This window comes from Cuculus canorus, chromosome 4, assembly GCF_017976375.1.
Source record: "Cuculus canorus isolate bCucCan1 chromosome 4, bCucCan1.pri, whole genome shotgun sequence".
Lineage (NCBI taxonomy): Eukaryota > Metazoa > Chordata > Aves > Cuculiformes > Cuculidae > Cuculus > Cuculus canorus.
In genome coordinates this window covers 12,714,510-12,733,023 of record NC_071404.1, presented here as the reverse complement: position 1 = coordinate 12,733,023, position 18,514 = coordinate 12,714,510, and the positions used below count along the sequence as shown (strand labels likewise).

At 38.8% G+C, this 18,514-nt stretch overlaps 1 protein-coding gene across 14 annotated transcripts in view; it reads right to left on the bottom strand.

Moving 5' to 3' along the window:
• Window positions 1–18,514, bottom strand: part of ABLIM2 (actin binding LIM protein family member 2) — a 156,265-nt gene that overhangs the window by 7,216 nt on the left and 130,535 nt on the right. For all 14 annotated transcript variants that reach the window (XM_054066429.1, XM_054066437.1, XM_054066432.1 and 11 more), the window contains 4 exons: window positions 14,652–14,710; window positions 12,136–12,190; window positions 10,693–10,757; window positions 10,440–10,520 (listed from right to left, as the gene is read on the bottom strand). In XM_054066429.1, coding sequence (XP_053922404.1) covers window positions 10,440–10,520; window positions 10,693–10,757; window positions 12,136–12,190; window positions 14,652–14,710 — 260 coding nt within the window. The remainder of the gene's footprint in view (window positions 1–10,439; window positions 10,521–10,692; window positions 10,758–12,135; window positions 12,191–14,651; window positions 14,711–18,514) is intronic.

Below are 18,514 nucleotides of genomic sequence, written 5' to 3'. Positions count from 1 at the left end.
GAGTCCCTTAGATTGTTTTTACTGGTAATTCAAATAGGACAAGGTTGTCTATCATTTGAATCAGGTCGTAGAGTCATCTGGACGGGCATTTGCTGCTGTTTAGACGAAATTGTGACAGAGAACGTGCTCACACGCCCCGGTAACCCCACCAAGGTTGTGTGACCAGGATGGAGTCAGCCCCATTGGCCTACCTTACAAAGCTTTTTTTTTTCTGGACAAATTTGAAAATAAAATTTTGCTTTCCACTTATTAACAATGTATTTATCTTTTCTATGCAAATTAATCAAGGAAAAATCATGAAATTGTTTATAAGGAATCACTAGGTTTAATTACCTTGAATGGTCATTATGGGCCCTCGTGGTTTCTTAAAAAGGACAGCCTTGTTTTTTTCCCTTGAGATTCCACATATGCAGAACAACAGTGACTAAGAGTTTGGAACTGAGCCTTCATTTTTCATTTGACCAATGATAGCAACCCTTCATAAACACTATGCATAGCATGGAACAAACACGCCATGCATATTTGGCAAAGGAGATCCTGTTTTGCATGGAAATAAGCAACATCTGACAATGTATTTTAGAAACAATCTCTCACTGACAGAATTTAATTCTACTGGATTTGGAAAGAAAAAGATATCTGCTCTCTGCATTGGGTTTTTTTCCCATATTTTCCTGGTAATCCAGTGGACAAATGTGAGCAAGTTTAACTTCAGCTTTTTTTTTCACAGCAAGGAACACATCTGTTAGTTGTGGGATTGAAAAATAAGTCTGAACAAGCAAAGTATACAATATTTTGTTTTATCTTGCTTTTTCTATTGTAGGTAAGATTTGAGATGTCCCCTCACTCAGGAGAAAGCAGTGGCAAATGGTAGTTCATACTCAGGAGGGTAAATCAGAAAGTCCAGACCCTGCAGGTAAACCCACTTTGCCAATCATCCAAAACCATAAGAAATATAAAACTCTAAAAGGAATGCTTTCACCATTTTTTTTTTCTTGAGGTAAATTACACCATGTGTCTCTAGAAACTGCTGTGGTACCATCAGATCTGCTTCAGTACTGAGGTCAACGGAGGAAGAATCAGCAAGCCCTACGTCCGGCCTCAGATTTTTTCTGCAGGGCATCAAATAGTTGCTACAATTTACCTACTGACAAATCTTGCCACCATTTTCAGTACAAGTCCGGCAATTCCTCCTTTCCTCTCCAAGGCTATACTTTGCCATTTATTGTTTTGCTCTGCCCTCAGGCTTAGCGAGGTTTCAGTCCACATATATCATGCAAGCCAGTATGAATTAGATGTGTGCTCTGCTCCTCTGCTTGTATCCAGATGACATCACCTTCATTCCTTTCATGCATTCATTTTCTAATTATACTGAAATTTTGTTTTACACTATCAGCATATTTTTTTCCTCACAGAGATTCTCAGTTAGTGCCGTCTAGTCCAAAAGCAACTGAGAGAGAGTTTCCAGCCCAGGGAAACTGGGCAGATATTGAGATGGGGAAAGCACAAGCTCGCTGATTTCCACCTCCCATTCCACTAGGCAGTTTCTTTGCTTATTCTCTTCTACATACTGACCCTCACCTCAAGGGCTAACAACGAGACTGCAGTATTAGCAAAGTTTCTTATTCCATCAATGCATTACCCACACACAAACTTAATTCTAGTAGGAGGGAACACTTCCCCTTTGGTCTGAACCCTCTCTGAGGACACCAATTTGTGCCCAGGGTAGCATAATTCCCACTGCTTTCCCTGCATCTCAGATACTTTCACCATCATAGACTCTAGCTTTGAGGCCGACCCTAGAAGCAGCAATGATTACAGTTCTGTCTGCAAATTTTGGAATAAACCTTGATCCCAGAAAGATGTCATCAAACTGGCAAAGCTTCGGATGAAAGTAACAAAAGTAATCATAGGTTGCAGAGTTTGATTTATGAGGAAAGACTGAAAGGCCTAAGTATGCAAAAGCCTAGCCAAATGATGACTAAGGGAAAATATGGTAAATGTCTACAATATTTGAAGGGTCTAAACACCATGGGAATAGGCCAGTGTGGGAAGTTTATGCTCATAGTTTTCTTCGTATGTGTAATGTTAAATTTTGCCTGCCCTGTTATTGGGACTTTTCTAAACCTTGTAGCTTTAAGACCTGTAGCTCTTCCCAAACAAAGGCAGAGAAAATAGACCTCTAAGAAATCTTAGATTGATTTATATTTCTTCTCAGCTATTTGAATATTAATTTGTCCTAACTGAAGCGTTACCTTGTCTCATTAGCCAAACAAAAGATGGGAAATTGAAGATTATGCAGAGGGAATAGGATGATATCCATCTTGAGGAATAAGTGTGTGTAAAGCTATGTTTTACAAGGCCAAGAACATGATTTTTTTTTTTTCGTAGGATTGGATCAGCTTAAAATATCTAGCTATTCTAATAGTGCCTCATAGGGCCATTAAAGGAATGCCCAAACGTATTAGTAAAAGCAACATTCCTTCCTTTTTTTATTTTTTTTATTAGTGTTGGCCTTATTTACATAGGAAGTCTGAGTGTTTTACAGTGTACTAGTAACTGATGAATTCCCTTCGTGACAATTTGGCCATATTCAGGCAGCTTAACTCAACCTACTCCTCTGCATCAACAGCAAAGCTGGGCACGCTGCAGACACAAAAAACCCCACTGAGACTGAAGTTCAGTAAAGTGCTGGTCCCACCGGAGATGTCTATGGGTTGCAGCAGTGGCTTTGTGTGGAAGAAGAGAGTGATGTCTCCAGAAGCACAATGTCTCGCATCCACTAACAGCACTTTGGATTACAGGAACGGGGTCACAACATCGGGATCCTGCTCTGGGAAGCCTGAAGGTAGCCTGCAGCTTGGGAACCAAATGCTGTTGATGTAACTCCTTATCTGGATGTTACTGATAGAGCACAGTGCCGTGTAAGAAGAGTCACCACACCTTGCTGTAATAACGTAGCTAGTTCTCCTAAAATATACACATGCACAGTGGAAGAATTAAACCACGTATTTTTCTTATTAAGATGTACAGAACCAGGCAAGGGTTGAGCTAAACCTCTCTCCTGCAATGCAACCACTATAATGGAAAATCCTTATGCTCTATGAAACACAATCATTAAAACAAGCGGTACAGATGTGCTCATTTTTGCGTCTCTCAGAACAGGAGTAATTAATTGCACATTCAAATACTTGCTCCACAGTGTTATCTCAGAAAGAAGCAAGCTTTTCACTGTAAATTAATGAGGCTTGACTCTTTTTTCTTTGGCCTGCTAAAAGGCCACGAACCATTCTAAACAGAGTTAAAATGTTTATTTAATTTAATGAGATTTCTCTTCCCCAAGAATAACTGTACTCTTAATGAAATTCAGAGATCTTCAAAACTAATACTTAGCAACATGGCATCAGTGTGAATAAGTCACGGGAAGGGAAAATTGCAATTAACCTAAAGTCATACTGCAGTAAGCTGTGACTAGGTCATGGTGCACAAGCATGTTTATTCTGTGTCAGTAATTGGATGGAGTCCTCATGTGAAAACCTGCTGATATAGGAAATTCAGGGGATATCATACTTCTTCATGAGTCATTAATGAACCAATGAACCAACACACTGGATGGCAGAAGTTGATGAGTTGAAGACAAGAAAAATTGATCCTAGATGTCTTTTAAAACCTCAGGTTTGTAGCTCTTTTGCTTTTTGCTACATTATGTTCATAGGAAAAGACAGCTAAGGATTACAGTACCTTTGCTTGAATCCATAGTGAACCTTTCAGCTAGTTTCTCTCTCTGAAGCACTACTGTACACTCCATTTTATTGAGTGTCATTTTAAATAGTTGACCAATTCATTTTTGTTCAGAGTCCTTGTAACACTTCCAACCTCTGATCCACAAAATCCAGAAGTAAAAGTGATAAGATCCTTTCCAGAGTCTTCAAAATGCAACATAGTCAAACTAAACTGGGATTTACGAGGAAAGGTTTATCCACAGGTAAATGAGCATTCATGTAAATAACCAGATCTTAGCTCTACAGAGTAGTTAGTAGAGAGGCTTTGATGGTGGGATATAGTCTTTTCCCATATTCAGATTTAGGATGTTAATGGCACCTCAATTGAATACATTTGCAACAATAATAGTTACCTCCCTTCTCCCAATTTTTCTCATCTCTGTCCCCATTCCTTTCTCCTGTGCCTCTCAAAGTTAGCCCAAATATTACTTTGGGAGGTCCAGTCATACTTTTCTGGAAAATATTATCTTTGATTTACTGAATTTCAAATCCTTATTTCACTTTTACAAGGCTTGCACTTTCCCCTCTTCTTTCTGTTGCACTGCTGGGGCTCAGAAGGCTTTTCAGAGGTTTCTTCTAAGTCTACTGCATGGCTAATTACAAAGCTGTAATTAGCCATGTGCCATGTTCCCAAGGGAGTATTGAATGTTATGCTCATCGATGAAGTAATTAGGCTTCGCACTCAATAAATATTTGAAACTATTAACTAATTATGTGATCCGGAGAGAACGTTAAGGAATGGCATGAGTTGCCACCTAATGAATTTCAAAAGGTATCAGAAGATAACTAGAGCAATTCTATTGACCAGGGAATGAGGCAGTAGGCACTGCAGTTGTGGTTATGCTAGATTAGGGCACACAGTCACAACACTGAACAGTTGGAGCACTTGTGCAACCAAGTCTTGGGAGGAAGTGTAGATCCCCCTCTCTCCTCTGCTTCCATATAGCAATATCAGTCCCCAAAAAGGCTCCCAAAATCAACAGAAGCAGTGAGGAAGGGCATCTGAAATCCTTCCCCTGCTGATCAAACCCCAGGCATCTACATAAGGCTCCTGAACCTGTGGATATATCTCGTTTAGTATTTCAGGATATTATGAAACTTCACAGAGAAGCTTAATTCCACTCAGCAGTACTACTGTGCACTTAGAACCAAACCTTTTATGAAATATCACAAAGCACATGCAAAGTATCCTGTAGTAGCATTGTACATTCAATATTTTCTGAAGCTGAGTAATTATGCAAGAAGCTAAAAAGAGAACAAGTATTTCACCCATAGATATCAATATGTTACTTACAGAGGGGTACACAGTAGAACATCTCTGAGGACAACCTGTACCATCAGTCTGTCATTCAATCAAATGAATATTTTGATACTGACACTTGCATAAGTAATTGTCTTCAACAGACTGCTGATAAAAATGTTATATAAATAAGAAAATAATAAATAAAATTAAAAGTATGAATCCATCAAGAATTATGAAAATATATCAAAGATCTTGAGTTTAAAAAATTCCATTTCGCTGAGGTACAAAATATCTTATTCTTAAAGCAGATTTTCCAGTTTTCCTTAGTTTGGGCTTTAGTGCATTTATAATATGAATGCTCTAAATCTAATCTCTGTTCATTCCCACAGTGTTTCCACTCTGATAGGAATGAGTTTTCATACATATCACATAATTTTTAAAGCATTTTTTAATTTCAGAATGGCTCCTTTCATAAGGACTTTTACAACTGATATAAACATCCAGCACTGATCACAACACAAGCATATACCTAGAAGGAGAAACACCATAAAAATGTTTATCAAGTTAAACAGTGTGAAGTTCCACTGAAGTCAGGGAACTGCACTTTTCCACTCTAGGTTAAGAGCTTCAGTGCGGACTGAGCCCGTAACCTCAAATTCAGCCCCAAACTACAAACTTCACTTCTCTGTACCAAAACACACAGCATTCCAGTTTTGCTCTGATTTTCCCCATCTGAGCTCCAGAGAAGATGAGACACACAACACTACTTGTACAAAAGACATCTAGGAGCTGGGGCTGTTATAAATTCAGGCTCAATTACTGGAAACCAGTCCTAAAATGGTTGCAGCGCTAATGGCTAGAACCCAGGGTGACTGTTAAATAAAGAAATTGTGGAAAAAATGTCATCCCTAAAACAAATCCAGACAAGCAGTTTCAGGAGGAAAAGCATGTTTGAATTAATGTGAGTGCCCTGTTCAAACAAAACCGCACCCATGTTTAAATCTCTCATTTCTGTTTACAAAGAACAAGATAGCAGATGAAGTTTTGCTACTTGACATTCCAGAGCATTTTTTTCATTAGGAGTTGTTTCAGTGTATCCTTGTTAAACAAAGAATGAACAGGCAAAACCAAAAGTGGAATAATTTATTTTCTACTGTATTTGATAGGCATGACTGAATAATGCTTTTAACTCTCTTGACATCCAAAAGAAAAAGGCTAAGGAAACTAAGATACATTAAGATAAGAAAATCAAATGAAAACTTTAAAAGATAATTTCCAAATTGAAGACTGCAATGATGTTGGCTTTCAAATCTACCAGCCTATGACCACAAAAGAAATCTTATACTTTGTGATAAAAACAACTTCAGGAGGAAAAAAAAATTAATATCTATGCAGCCTGGGCATGAACCGTCAATTTGGATGTACAAGCACTGAATCACATTGCTGTGACTGAAAACAGGTGAATGATATCCAATCTAAGATAAAAGTATCAAGTCATGTTTTTACGAGCCCAAGGTATAAATCATAAAAGGTATTCAAGTACTTAAAAGAAGCATCAAGATTTTCACAAGCGTCCACGAACTCAATTTCCTTTGGAGAACTTACCCAGACCATGTGGAACACCACTGGAGAAACCAGCAGGTAAGGATTGTGCTAATATATACTGTCCAAAGGTGACATCTTAGTCACTGGAAACTCATGATTTAAGCTGTCCAAAATAGGAGAGTGTGCTCCAGGACATTTACAATTAAGTTCTTGAGTAATGGTCCAAGATAGACAAAATCATGTACTTTTTCAATTGCTATTGCAGCAAGAGCACCAAATAATCCTATTTTGTAATAATATTATGTTAAAGTTTTGTCTTCATAGAATATATCAACCTAAGCAAATTAGGGACTTACGGAGGTCTTCAAAGCAGAGCCAACTTTAAATTTAGACCACATCCCTCAAGGCCTTGTCCAGATGAGTTTTGCATGCCTCCAGGGAGACTCCACAGCCTCTTGGGCAACCTGGTCCAGTGCACTATTCTCCCTGTGAGGAACTTTTCCTTTATGTCTAATTGTAATTTCCTTTACAGCAACTTCTAACTGTTTCCTCTATGCTTTTCAGTGCCTACTTCTGAGAAGGGTATATTTTCCTCTATAAACCCTTTACTATCAAGTTGGGCTTCTGAATCACACTCAGCTTGTTTTCTATTAGGTGCTTTTCTACAGAGCTGTTCCCCCATCTTGTACTGACAAATGGCTTTATTCTGTTACAAGGGCAGGAATCTGGATTTACCTTTATCAAGTCCTGTCAACCCACTTCTCTAGCCCAGACAGGTCCTTCAGAGCATCAACTGCTGTCCTCCCCAGTTTGTGTTATCTGCAGACATGATGAGGGTGCAACTCCTCTTCTTCACCCAGAACGTACAACCCACTCCTGTCCTACTACTTTGCTGTTCTGCACATTACCTGAATTAACTTGTTCTTCATTATTTCTCATTAGAATAGCTCACAGGAATGCTGCTATGTTCATCTAACTGAATAAACAGCACTGTGCTAGAGAGAAACTGCTGAAAAAATTCCTGGGCCAAATCCTTATCTAGTATAAATTCCTCACACTTCTAATCTGCTTATACTAAATGAAGATTCAGGCTGTTCATTCAAAATTCAGAGTGTCAGGAATGTATTTGAAAATCAGCAGGTCATTTATTATAACTAGTTCTCAATGCTGCATGTATTAGTTCACTCTTGGCATGAACATCTCCTGGAAGAAGCACAAGGAATTGGGCTACTTCTGCCTCACTGCTGAGTTAGAACAAGCAAACAAAAACATGCCCAGTGTTTCTATGCTTAGATATATGTGTTTTTGAAGAAAGAATTCCTACTATTTGAATGCATTTTTTACCAGTTGAGCCTTCCTAATCTCTGGATACCTCTTGGGCTTAGAAAAATATGCATTTTTACAAGAAAATATTTTTTATAATCCTTAAAATAAATTTCTTGCACAACAGTGTAATCTAAAAAATACTCACAATGGGAGCAAAGTTAGGAAAACACTACCACCCATTAAAACTCCACCCTCCTGCAGTCCTCAACCATTAGCTCAGGCCTTCATTGCAGCCTCCCCTAATTTGACCCAAGGAGCTAATACCATTTACTTGAGTTCACTTTCTACAACAGGAGCATTCAGTACAGGAAACTTCCCTTGGAAGAGGGGAATTAGAGAGAAACAACAGTGCCTTTTCCTTGACATCTATGCCAGATCATTCGAAGTTCCTTACAAACTTTTTCACAAACAGGAACCGTGTTTCAAGTCAACTTGCAAGAGGGCTGTTAAATAAAGCTAGTTTATGCAGATATATTCACCTTATTGCTCCTAATTAGACCAGGAAAACAGAAACATCATGTGTAAGAGATTTTAATCATACTGGACATAGTAAGATGGCTTTCAGGTTTGATAGTTGCTATAAAATGTATTGGTTCTAGGTGTCCTTCCACTGGCACCACCTGTACCCTGTCCAAAGCCATGACACCCAGGAGCTTGTTCTCATTTGCAGCAGCGAGAGCAGAGTAAGGCTTCAGCCCACAAAACCGATCATAACAAAACTGGAATATTAGAGCATGGATTTTTTGTTAAAAGATTTTCCTAGATCAATCACTCTACAGTTTGGATAGTATGTAGGCTTAGCAGTGCTATGACCTTCACCATTTCTGCAGGCACAACCCAAACCTCTCGTGAATGACACTGGCTGTGCAGGATGAAAACGGAAGACTAGCTGGCAAGCCACTCTGCTTGGAGAGAGCACGTGCCTCCTAGAGATCTCTTAGCATTGAACCATACCCTCTAGCAAATGTGAAATGGAATGCAAAAAAAGGTGAATGTTTCCAGTATTCCCAGTGTCGCTCCTCAAATGCCCGAAGATGTGCCTAATCCTGGTCTGTTCCTGTGCAAACTTATAAACCCATGTAGACTTGGGCTCCCTCAGTTCTGGGTCTTGCCCAAGCTTGAGATCCGCTGAATGCACAAGTCAGCAACTAAATTACAATCTTCATTTTTTACTTCTGCCACAACAGGAAATAATGCTAAACTGCGTTTCAATGCAAAGCTACTTATTTCCAGCAATTCTGCAATGCAGAAGAAAGGAATGGGCAGGAGCAGAAGAGGCCGGCAGGGAAGGCAACAATTTCTGCCTGTCACTCAAGTTGGCATATGGTTTGAATGTGTTGATGAGATGCTACCCCTGTATTTCCAGTAGTTATAATCCTACTAAAAAGCTGCTAATTTAATTGATTAGAAACCTACCAATCCCTAATAAATGTAAGATGATTTCTAAAGGAGTCCTTCCGACAGACACACATGTCTATCATAGTACAGCAATCAGCAGGATCAGCCTAGTCCCCTTATTGCTTTCCTGATGCGGTTTTGAAGCAGAACTTGTTTATTGTTCCTTTGCAAACCTCTGTAAGATCTCTGAAGTGGTCGGGCTCCTTGAGCCATCAGGCACTGGGCTGCACGTGGTGTGAGGCAGACCAACTCCAGTGTTAAACAAACATCAATCCCAGCTAAGGACAGGGTATGAGTTATGGATAATGGCAGCCAAGATAGGCATTATCCACCCAAATTAAACTGCATGTTGTCTTAAAAAATCAACTCGGTGCTGCATTCACTATTCAGACAAGCCTGATGTGTTAAAACAAAGACAGTATCCTTTAATATACACACACATACATATGTACATATGGGAAAGAACCCTTTAAAGGATGCGTCCAGATGAGCATCTTTCCAACTCCCTGCTTCTTTTTCTGGACTCATTATGCTTTTTATTATTGCTATCGTGCCTTGCTATACTCCAGGCTTAAACCAACACACATTTAAGGCTCTCTTTTTTTCTTACAATCAAATCAATACCACTTGCTGAGTAATCAAGCAACAAACACATTGAAGCATTTAAGAAATTACACCATTTCCAAGATCACTACATGTATAAGCATCTGTTAAATGAATTCTTTAAAAAGACTTGATCTTTAATGAGAAACTTTGTGCTACTTTGTAGATTTTTTTTACTTGTTTTGCTTTAAGATTAAAGTTTCTTTCTTCTTTTCACATTATCAAGTAAAAAATGCATTACTTTTATTTAAATATGAATTATAGAATCATAGAATGGTTTGGGCTGGAAGGCACCTTAAAGTGCCTAATGTGTTTCATCAGCATCTTTGTAAAATATCATTTGATCATATATTTGCCAGGCTTTTGGCTATTTTTTTTTTTAGTTAAATTGCCTACACACTAGTGTTTTGAAATAAAATATAACATATAATGTTATTCCTTTCTTCTGTCTTCCTTCATTACTATTAGCTGGACACAGGAATATCTAGGATGGTAAACAAACAGGACAAAGACTGGCAAAGCCATCAAGCAAATATCATTCCTACCTCCAGCCTGGTCCTGTCCACATCCTTAGGCAATTTCACACGAACACGGTTTGTTACAATAAGTGTTTCATAAGGATAAATCTGTTAAAAAGACAAGAGCATATGAACTCCAGCCAAATCTGATTCTTATGTGTGGAAATGACATTGTGGGGAACTTACTAATTTAAACGGTACATACTTGCATCCTGATTTGACAAATATGTCACTGGGACAAAAATTAACAAAATAAAATTAGAAAAGAAACACATGTAACCTTGCTAGGAAGTGCTGAATCTGATTGTTCTTCCAGTGTTGGAAAAGCCCTTCTTACCTTGTATTCTGCAAGAGAATGAGAACAGTTTACTGTTTAGAATTTATAGGCTTCTTTTGGACTCACTGCAATGAACATTTAGGTACATCAGCATTTTGTTATGCTACTAGATTCTCTTTTCTCAATAGTTGTTGGATAACCGCTCGCACAGTAAGCATTTCACTCTCATGCTCTGCATGCCTAGAACGCTATTACTGAAGCAATAGTCCTTGAAATCAAAGGCTTATTACAGAAAATTCATTTCCCGATGCCGTTGAGTTACACACTGAGTATGCCTGGCAAAACTGCGGATTTCTTTTTACAGGAAGATGTTCTGCAGAATTAAGTCAGTCTGTCACACAAAAGCCCTGCCCTTATTGTTCTTCACTGAAAACAGTTAAAATATATGGATTATTACTGGCATGTCAGTTTGGGAACATGAATGAACATCATTTAGTTAATACAATATTCCAAGATGCCAACATCCTGCACTCGGGTTGATTGCAGTGGTAATAACATCAGCTAAGAAAAGATGATCTGGGAGTGTGGTAACAATGACTCCTGGATCTAAATTAGCACAAGAGTATTCTAGTCAGATCAGTATGTCACTATATATGATAAGACTACTACAAGGTCATCTATTCACATCGATGATTCAATGCAACTGGGATAGCCAGTATGTTTTCATAGACCTGTTTATAGTCTGAATGAAATCAGACATAAGTCTACTTTTCAAAAACTGTACTTTACGCTATTCAAGCATACAGACAAATATTTGCATCTTTCATATCATACAGAGGCATGAAGAAGAGCATTAGATTAAGATTTTCAAAATGAGATTAAGTGTCTTGGAAACAAAATCATATTCTTCCTCGTGAGTAGACACAAGTTCCTAAATTGCTGAGCTCTTTTGAAAATTCTAACCCAAGTTCCATATTAAGCTCACAGTCCACTTGAACTGTAATAAAAAAACCTGAACACAAATAAATTCTGCTTTTAAAATTCTTTACATTTTAACCACACTGTACAACAAGCAAGAAGCACAATGGACTTTTTTATTAGATATATCTAGAAGGAGTGATTCTTTCAAATTTCTTTGTCTCTTTGAAATGAGACCACCACCTGCTAAGCAAGAAGAATCAGGGGCTGTTGCCACCTATTGGGGATACTGGGATTGACTTAGCATGATTGTATCCCTTTATGATGTAGGACTTCAGTCAGGCCTTTATGTTCAGTCAGATAAAAAGTAGATTCTCTGTGATAAACATACTGAGCTGGGCTTCTATCTAGTCATCATTACATGAACCATGAGAAGATCTCAGAATAGTAACCCTTTATGGCAAGATGTTACTGAACATCCTAAAAGAAGAAAACATGAATTGGAGTGGAAATGATATTGCAATATACCTTTCATCCCCCAGCTCGCCTCCTGGTCTGTTTCATATTGGCCCATATTTTCAGGCTGAAAGAGAAAGAAAAAAGCAATGTAGCAGCAAAATACACCATAAAATCACTCTGTACATTGTTGAGAAAAAAAACCAAAACTATCTGGTACTACATAAATAAAATATAGATCCTTGCGAGAGAGAAAGAGAATACAGTTACATTCAAACTTGACCCAACTGCTCAAGGCAGGAGTCCCAAGTGCTCAAACACCCATCAATCTATGACTGCAGAGATGGAGTTCTGCTGTGCAAGAGTGGAATGTTATGTTAATGCATGGGTCCTCAGAGGCACTGCAGGTGCACTTTGCTGTCTACACTGTGAACTACCACAGACCAGCAAACACTGGAGCTTGGATGTAACTACAAGAGGTGACTGCAAGGTCATAACAATCCACTTCACCCCAAAGCCCTTTGGATGTTTTCAAGCTTTGATTCCTTGCGGCTTTCAGCGAGGCAGAAAGGTGGCAGAAAGCTACCAGGCACCCCCATTTGAAGACCTGGCACTAAATTTAGACTGAAATCGCCCTTTCCTGTGATGCAGACATCTTACTGCAGTCATCAAAGTAGATAGATAACTTATGCTGCACTGAAACTTAATACATTTGGCTTTTCATTCCATACTTGCTGATGAGTTGTGTACAACAAGAGTTGTGTACATGCCCCATCCCTGGAGGTGTTCAAGGCCAGGCTGGATGGGGCCGCGGGCAGCCTGATCTAGTGGGATGTCCCTGCCCATGGCAGGGGGGTTGGAACTGGATGATCTTTAAGGTCGCTTCCAATCCTAACTATTCTATGATTCTATATGTGCCATAGCTTTATTTGACCCACTGTCTTTTTCCTTTGCTGGCAAACGCTATGCTGACAAACATTACGGGATATCAGCAAAGCAGTGTTACAGGATTATGTTTTTTCCTGAGTCTCATTCTTGCCTGTTAGTTTATCAATGGTGCGCACGGCTACACTCACAATAACCTGTAAGGCTCCTTATTGCTCGGTTTTGGTTTATTTTGTTATGCAGCACTGGGATGGCTGATTAAAAACAACAAACCACAAAAGCTGGTATGAACTTGCAATCCAAACAGAGGACATCCATTCTGAGAAGAATTTTGGCCTCAAGGATTTGACAATGAGCAACCTTTTCAACTTTCTTAGTTTTTGGCTGTGAGGCTGAACCCTTCAGGTGGGACAAATGCTGCCATCTGCTGCTTTCATACAACATTGCATGTCTCAGACTGAACACTGCTGACAGAGTTTGCTTTGACCTTAATCTGTGTGGAGCCTTCTGACGGCTTTGGTCCCTCACCAGCACAGTGGATGGGTGCAAGTTAGTCCCATGCTCGCTTCAGGTTACTGGTAACAGTTATTCTGAAAAGTCAGAATACAGCTATTGACTCCTAAGTGGGGACAGGTTTATGCAGATCCTTTCAAATTCCTGAATTTAATTTGATCATTTTGTAGTGCCACTGGTTCCTTCAGAACAAAATTCAAGCAGTCAGGTATTGAAGCAACACAGGCACAATTATTCTTGTAATGTTAACTCAAAAGGAAGTACATTTCAGTAGCTCCTGAAGAATTAGTTTAGTTACTCTCTGACAGTTGCTTTCTTGCAGCTCCTTCCAATGACCTACAGTTTGACTCATCACTGGGGAAGTTTAACCTTGCTCGTGTACTTTTGCAAATTTTACATCTTCCTTTGGAGAAAGAAGGGAATTTGAATGAGACCCTGTCCATGTAATTTAGACACAAATCAATCTTCAAAACGTAAGTGCATGTGCATCTATGTGTCGCCAATGTATCACTATTAACCATAATGGGTTTGTACCTAAAAATGTTAGAGAACCCATAATGCTAGGTGCCAGAAAGAAAGAGATCACGGTGTCAAGGATGCCTAAAGACTTAGAAAAATTATAAAATAGGATTAAAAAGGAACACCTAGTCTGATCTGATCATAACTGTATTATGCATTTTGCTTTCTAGATTGCTGCCTTCCATTCGTTCTGAATTGCTCCCTCCCTGCCATAAAAGTATGATTTTGTGTATACACACACACACATATATATACACGCATACTGGAAAAAAACTATCAGAAGGTTCAAGAAATGCAATGGACGTGGGCTGCTACACCTTTGCTCTAAGATCATTACTTGCCTAATTATAGGCCTAACCCTTCTGTCATTAATTCAAACCATACTGTGATCTATCAGCATGTGCAGCTCATATACTTTGGACCTTGGTTTGTTTTGGGAGGGGAACTGAGTCCTAATGCTAATGACACACAAAATCAAAAGAAGAAGCCCCAGCCTGTCTTCATCTTGCAGACAGACAAACTGTAACTTGCAAAGGGTATGAATCTGTCAGACAGGGCTGGCAGCCAAAACACCATTGAAGTGTTATTACTGTGAAGACTTTCAACTAATCACTAAGCTGCCTACTTATGATACACTATTGCCTGGAGAATACAGTTAAATGTATACCTACCTGATGTAAGCCATTCTTTCCATAGCCAGGTAGAGAAGCAGATTTAGAATATGGAAATCCTGTAGAAGACACAACATAAATATATTTTTTTGCAAATCCTTTACAGTACTACTACACAGAAATCAGGAAAACAAGTGGAAACAGCTATTACAAGATCAATATGTACATTCTATTAATGGGATGAAATATAACTGAGGGATGCTCATCTTTTCTCTATATTTAATGTACATGAACACGTTTAACAATGTCTATAAATAACAGCATTCCAGGATGCGCTCACCTTACAAGGCATGACACAAAGTAAGTTGTGGGACTCATGATACAGAAGCCCTAAGCAAAGCAGATTTGAGAGTTTGTGAAATGTCTGCCCTCCAACTTGGTGCTAAACCATGATTTGAAAATGGGATTAAAGGCACCATCATTTTAGAGTTACATCACTTCTGATCATAATGTCTGTGGCCTGGTTTTGGTTTTGGTTTTGTTTCTTAAAACAGAAGGGCTGGTATTGTGCAACTTAAAAAAAAAAAACCCAACAACAAAAACACAACAATAAAATCCAAAGACAACACCCCTCAAAAAAAACACAAACCACAAAAAGAAGAGTTTGTGTTATTTATAATGTTTATTGCTTCAAGGAGAAAAGAAGCATAAAGGAAGAAATGGCAATGGATAAAGTAAATCAGTGAGAGTGTAAACCCTTAAGAGAAAGCAAGTTTTAAGATGAATAAACTTGATGCAATATGGTGATGAAATTGTGTGTGGTCGGTATGAAACAACTGTAGAGCCTTACTTTAGTACTGAAAGTCTAGTAAGAAAGTTTGGAAGTTCCTTTTGACAATGAGTATTTCATATTAGCTTTTGGTTAATAAAAATAATATTGCATAGAAGAGACAAGCTGAATCAGTTTAAATTAAACAGAAGATTAACAGACACATCTGTAATAAACATTCTGGATTCCAGTACAGGAAACTTTGATAAACTGATGCGAAGAGTTAGAGAAGTCAGTTAGCTCAAAGAACTGAATGTACAATGCTTCTTTCTGTCAAAAATGTTAGCAATTTGTGTCCAAAGGGGAATGCAGGAAGGGAATCCAGACCCCACTGGATTAATAAATACCCTAAGGAGATGATTAGGAATAAGCATACAGAAAGAAAAAACAAAAGATGGATCAGCAAAGAGCTCATGATATGCTGAGATAAAGAGAGAACTGCCAGAAGTCAAGCTGAGTTAAACACTGAAAATGATATTAAAACAAATAGCAAAAGGTTCTCCAGCTATCCAAATAAAAAGAGAACAAAGGAAAAAAGAAGTGGGATCACTGGGAGTTACGCTATGTCAGTACACAGCAGAGGTGAAAGGTAGCCTAGGTAGGGCTCCAGCACTGAAGGAGTATTTCACCTCCATTTTTAGGAACTAAAGATACGGTGCTGAGGAAGCAGGGAAGGCTGGTGGAATAAGGGTACACCAATGAATCACAGTCATGACAGAAAAATAACGGAAAGAACTAAATAAAACTTAAAACTGCAGGTCCACCACTGGAGGTCTTACCACTGGAGAACAGCAACTATAGTCTTTATATTTAAGAGGGGAAAAAGATAATGCAATCAGTTTGCTTCCAACAGAAAACTAAAGGAAAAACTGAACAAAAATGTTGAAGTAAACTGAAAATCAATTATAGTCACATAGATTTTAATCATTTTGATTAGAGTTAAAGACACAGTGCCAGGCTTCCTTGGTAGCTTTCTTTGTTAGCGGAAATCACTTCTGCACGACATAAATTTTATTGGATCTCATCTAATGTGATGAGATCATTAAAGTGCTTGATATGTTGCTGTACATGGAATTAAATGCAAATCTGGAGATGTAGTTTGTCAGAGGAATGATGGGGTCAGTAAGAAAATGACGAAATGCAAGAAATTGGTAGTGAGAACTGAGCGGTGCTGATAGAGAAAAGTGTCAGCATGGGCTAATAAACTTTGATGTTGAAACAAAGTTACAAATCACTGCCAGTATAGAGGAGGGCTGGGATATCATAATGAACTAACCTTGAGCATCAGAGTAATAGAAATGGGATAAAATTTAATAATTCATGGGAAAAGTCATGCATTTGGGGATGAGGAAACACTACAAATTTGTAATTTGAGAGCTCATAGTTTGGAAATGATAGGGACAGTGACAAGCTTAGATAAACACCTCAATCACAAGATGACCTTGAGCTGCTATAGAAACAGGCAAAAGTTAGAAATATCTGGCTTGATATATATAAGATAAAGAAATAATTGCAGTATTTTGGGGAAGAGTTAGGATATCCTGGAGGAATCCTTTGCACTGCTCCTTGTTCATCAGTGTTCAAGTAGGTTAAATTAACTCCACCAGAGCAGTGGCCTACACGACAACTGCAGCAATGAAAGCTTATCCCAGGAAAGAAAGCTAGATAAGCTTGACTTCTTTAAGCTACCAAAATGAAGATGATCTATGAAAGCAAGAAATGAGTTCAAAACGAAATCAATCACCATCTGAGGAGGGGTATAAACTCTGAGCAGAACATCTGCTATTGGCCCTGCAGGGCTTTTTCGTGGCTGATACAGGGATGTAGTGATGGATACTGAAATAGATGCACCACTCAGCTGTTCCAGTTTATAAACCGGCAACTTACAGTTGCTTGTTATCTGAATGATAATGACACCAGAGGGCAAAGAGTATATAGCAACTCTGAGGCAGAGCGAATGGATCTGCAACAAAATTGTCTTCTCTAGTCCCACCTGGAGAAAGATGCTAGTGTTTAACATCAGTGCAGAGTTCAATTTCTTGGCCACTTGGCTACAGAGAAGATGGGTGGGATGTTTTTGTTCTATCATCAAACAGTATTATCAGTTACCAGGGAAAAAATACACTAAGGTAAAGACCACGGTACAAAAACACCCACAATTGACTTAAGCAGCTGAGGAGCTTCCTTCCAGGCTGCCAGGAGTGAGCCACATCCATGGGCACAAGCGACATCGTGTGGCCAGCTGGAAAACATCCAAGAGGAGAATAAAGCCCAAACAGCAAAACAAGCTAGGAAGGGAAGACCCGCTGACTCCAGTGGGAATTGTATTACACTTAGCTCTTGTTTCCTGTGAACTCAGTTACAAAGTTAAACACGTTTTACTTTGATGCTTCTTTATTTAATATGAAGAAAATAAAAAACATCAGAAGCCAACAAGCACATACTGCTCATTATAACATCCAGCTGCAGTCGTACTGTTAAAGCAAATTTCCTGGAGTAACTGGCCAAGACAAAGCAATGTTTCTCTCTAATTAGGCACTACATGAACAACAACTACTCTCTGTATGATTACAGCTCCTGCTTTTTCCAGTATGACATTCACTCTAATCTGGATATTCCAAGGCTACCTTTCAGCACATCAGGGTCACGTGAACAGCAAGGGTTACACACCTTGCTAGATGTCTGCTTTCCTAAACATGTGACACTTAAAACGATGGATTATGGTAAATGAATAACTATTAAACATCTACACATACAGAAACAAGACACATTTCCCCAGGTAAGAGATGCAAGCTTCACTCTCGATGCCTGCTACCTACACAAGCCTTGTAGTGATGTGCTTTGCTGTGAGATATATCCTTCTGGGTATAAAGCTAATGTAACAGGCCAAATGCCTTCTAGAGCAGAACGACCTTCTGTCATTTGCTCAAAGGTTGGACAGATGAAGGCAGGGCTGCTTGCACAGTATGCTTGGACACATCGCCAGAGATGATCACAGTCAGATGTCTCCTAACACCTTCACTCTGCATGTAACCACTTGGCACCAAACCCAAAAAGTGCATTTTGTCTGATACTCACTGACTATGCCACAGAG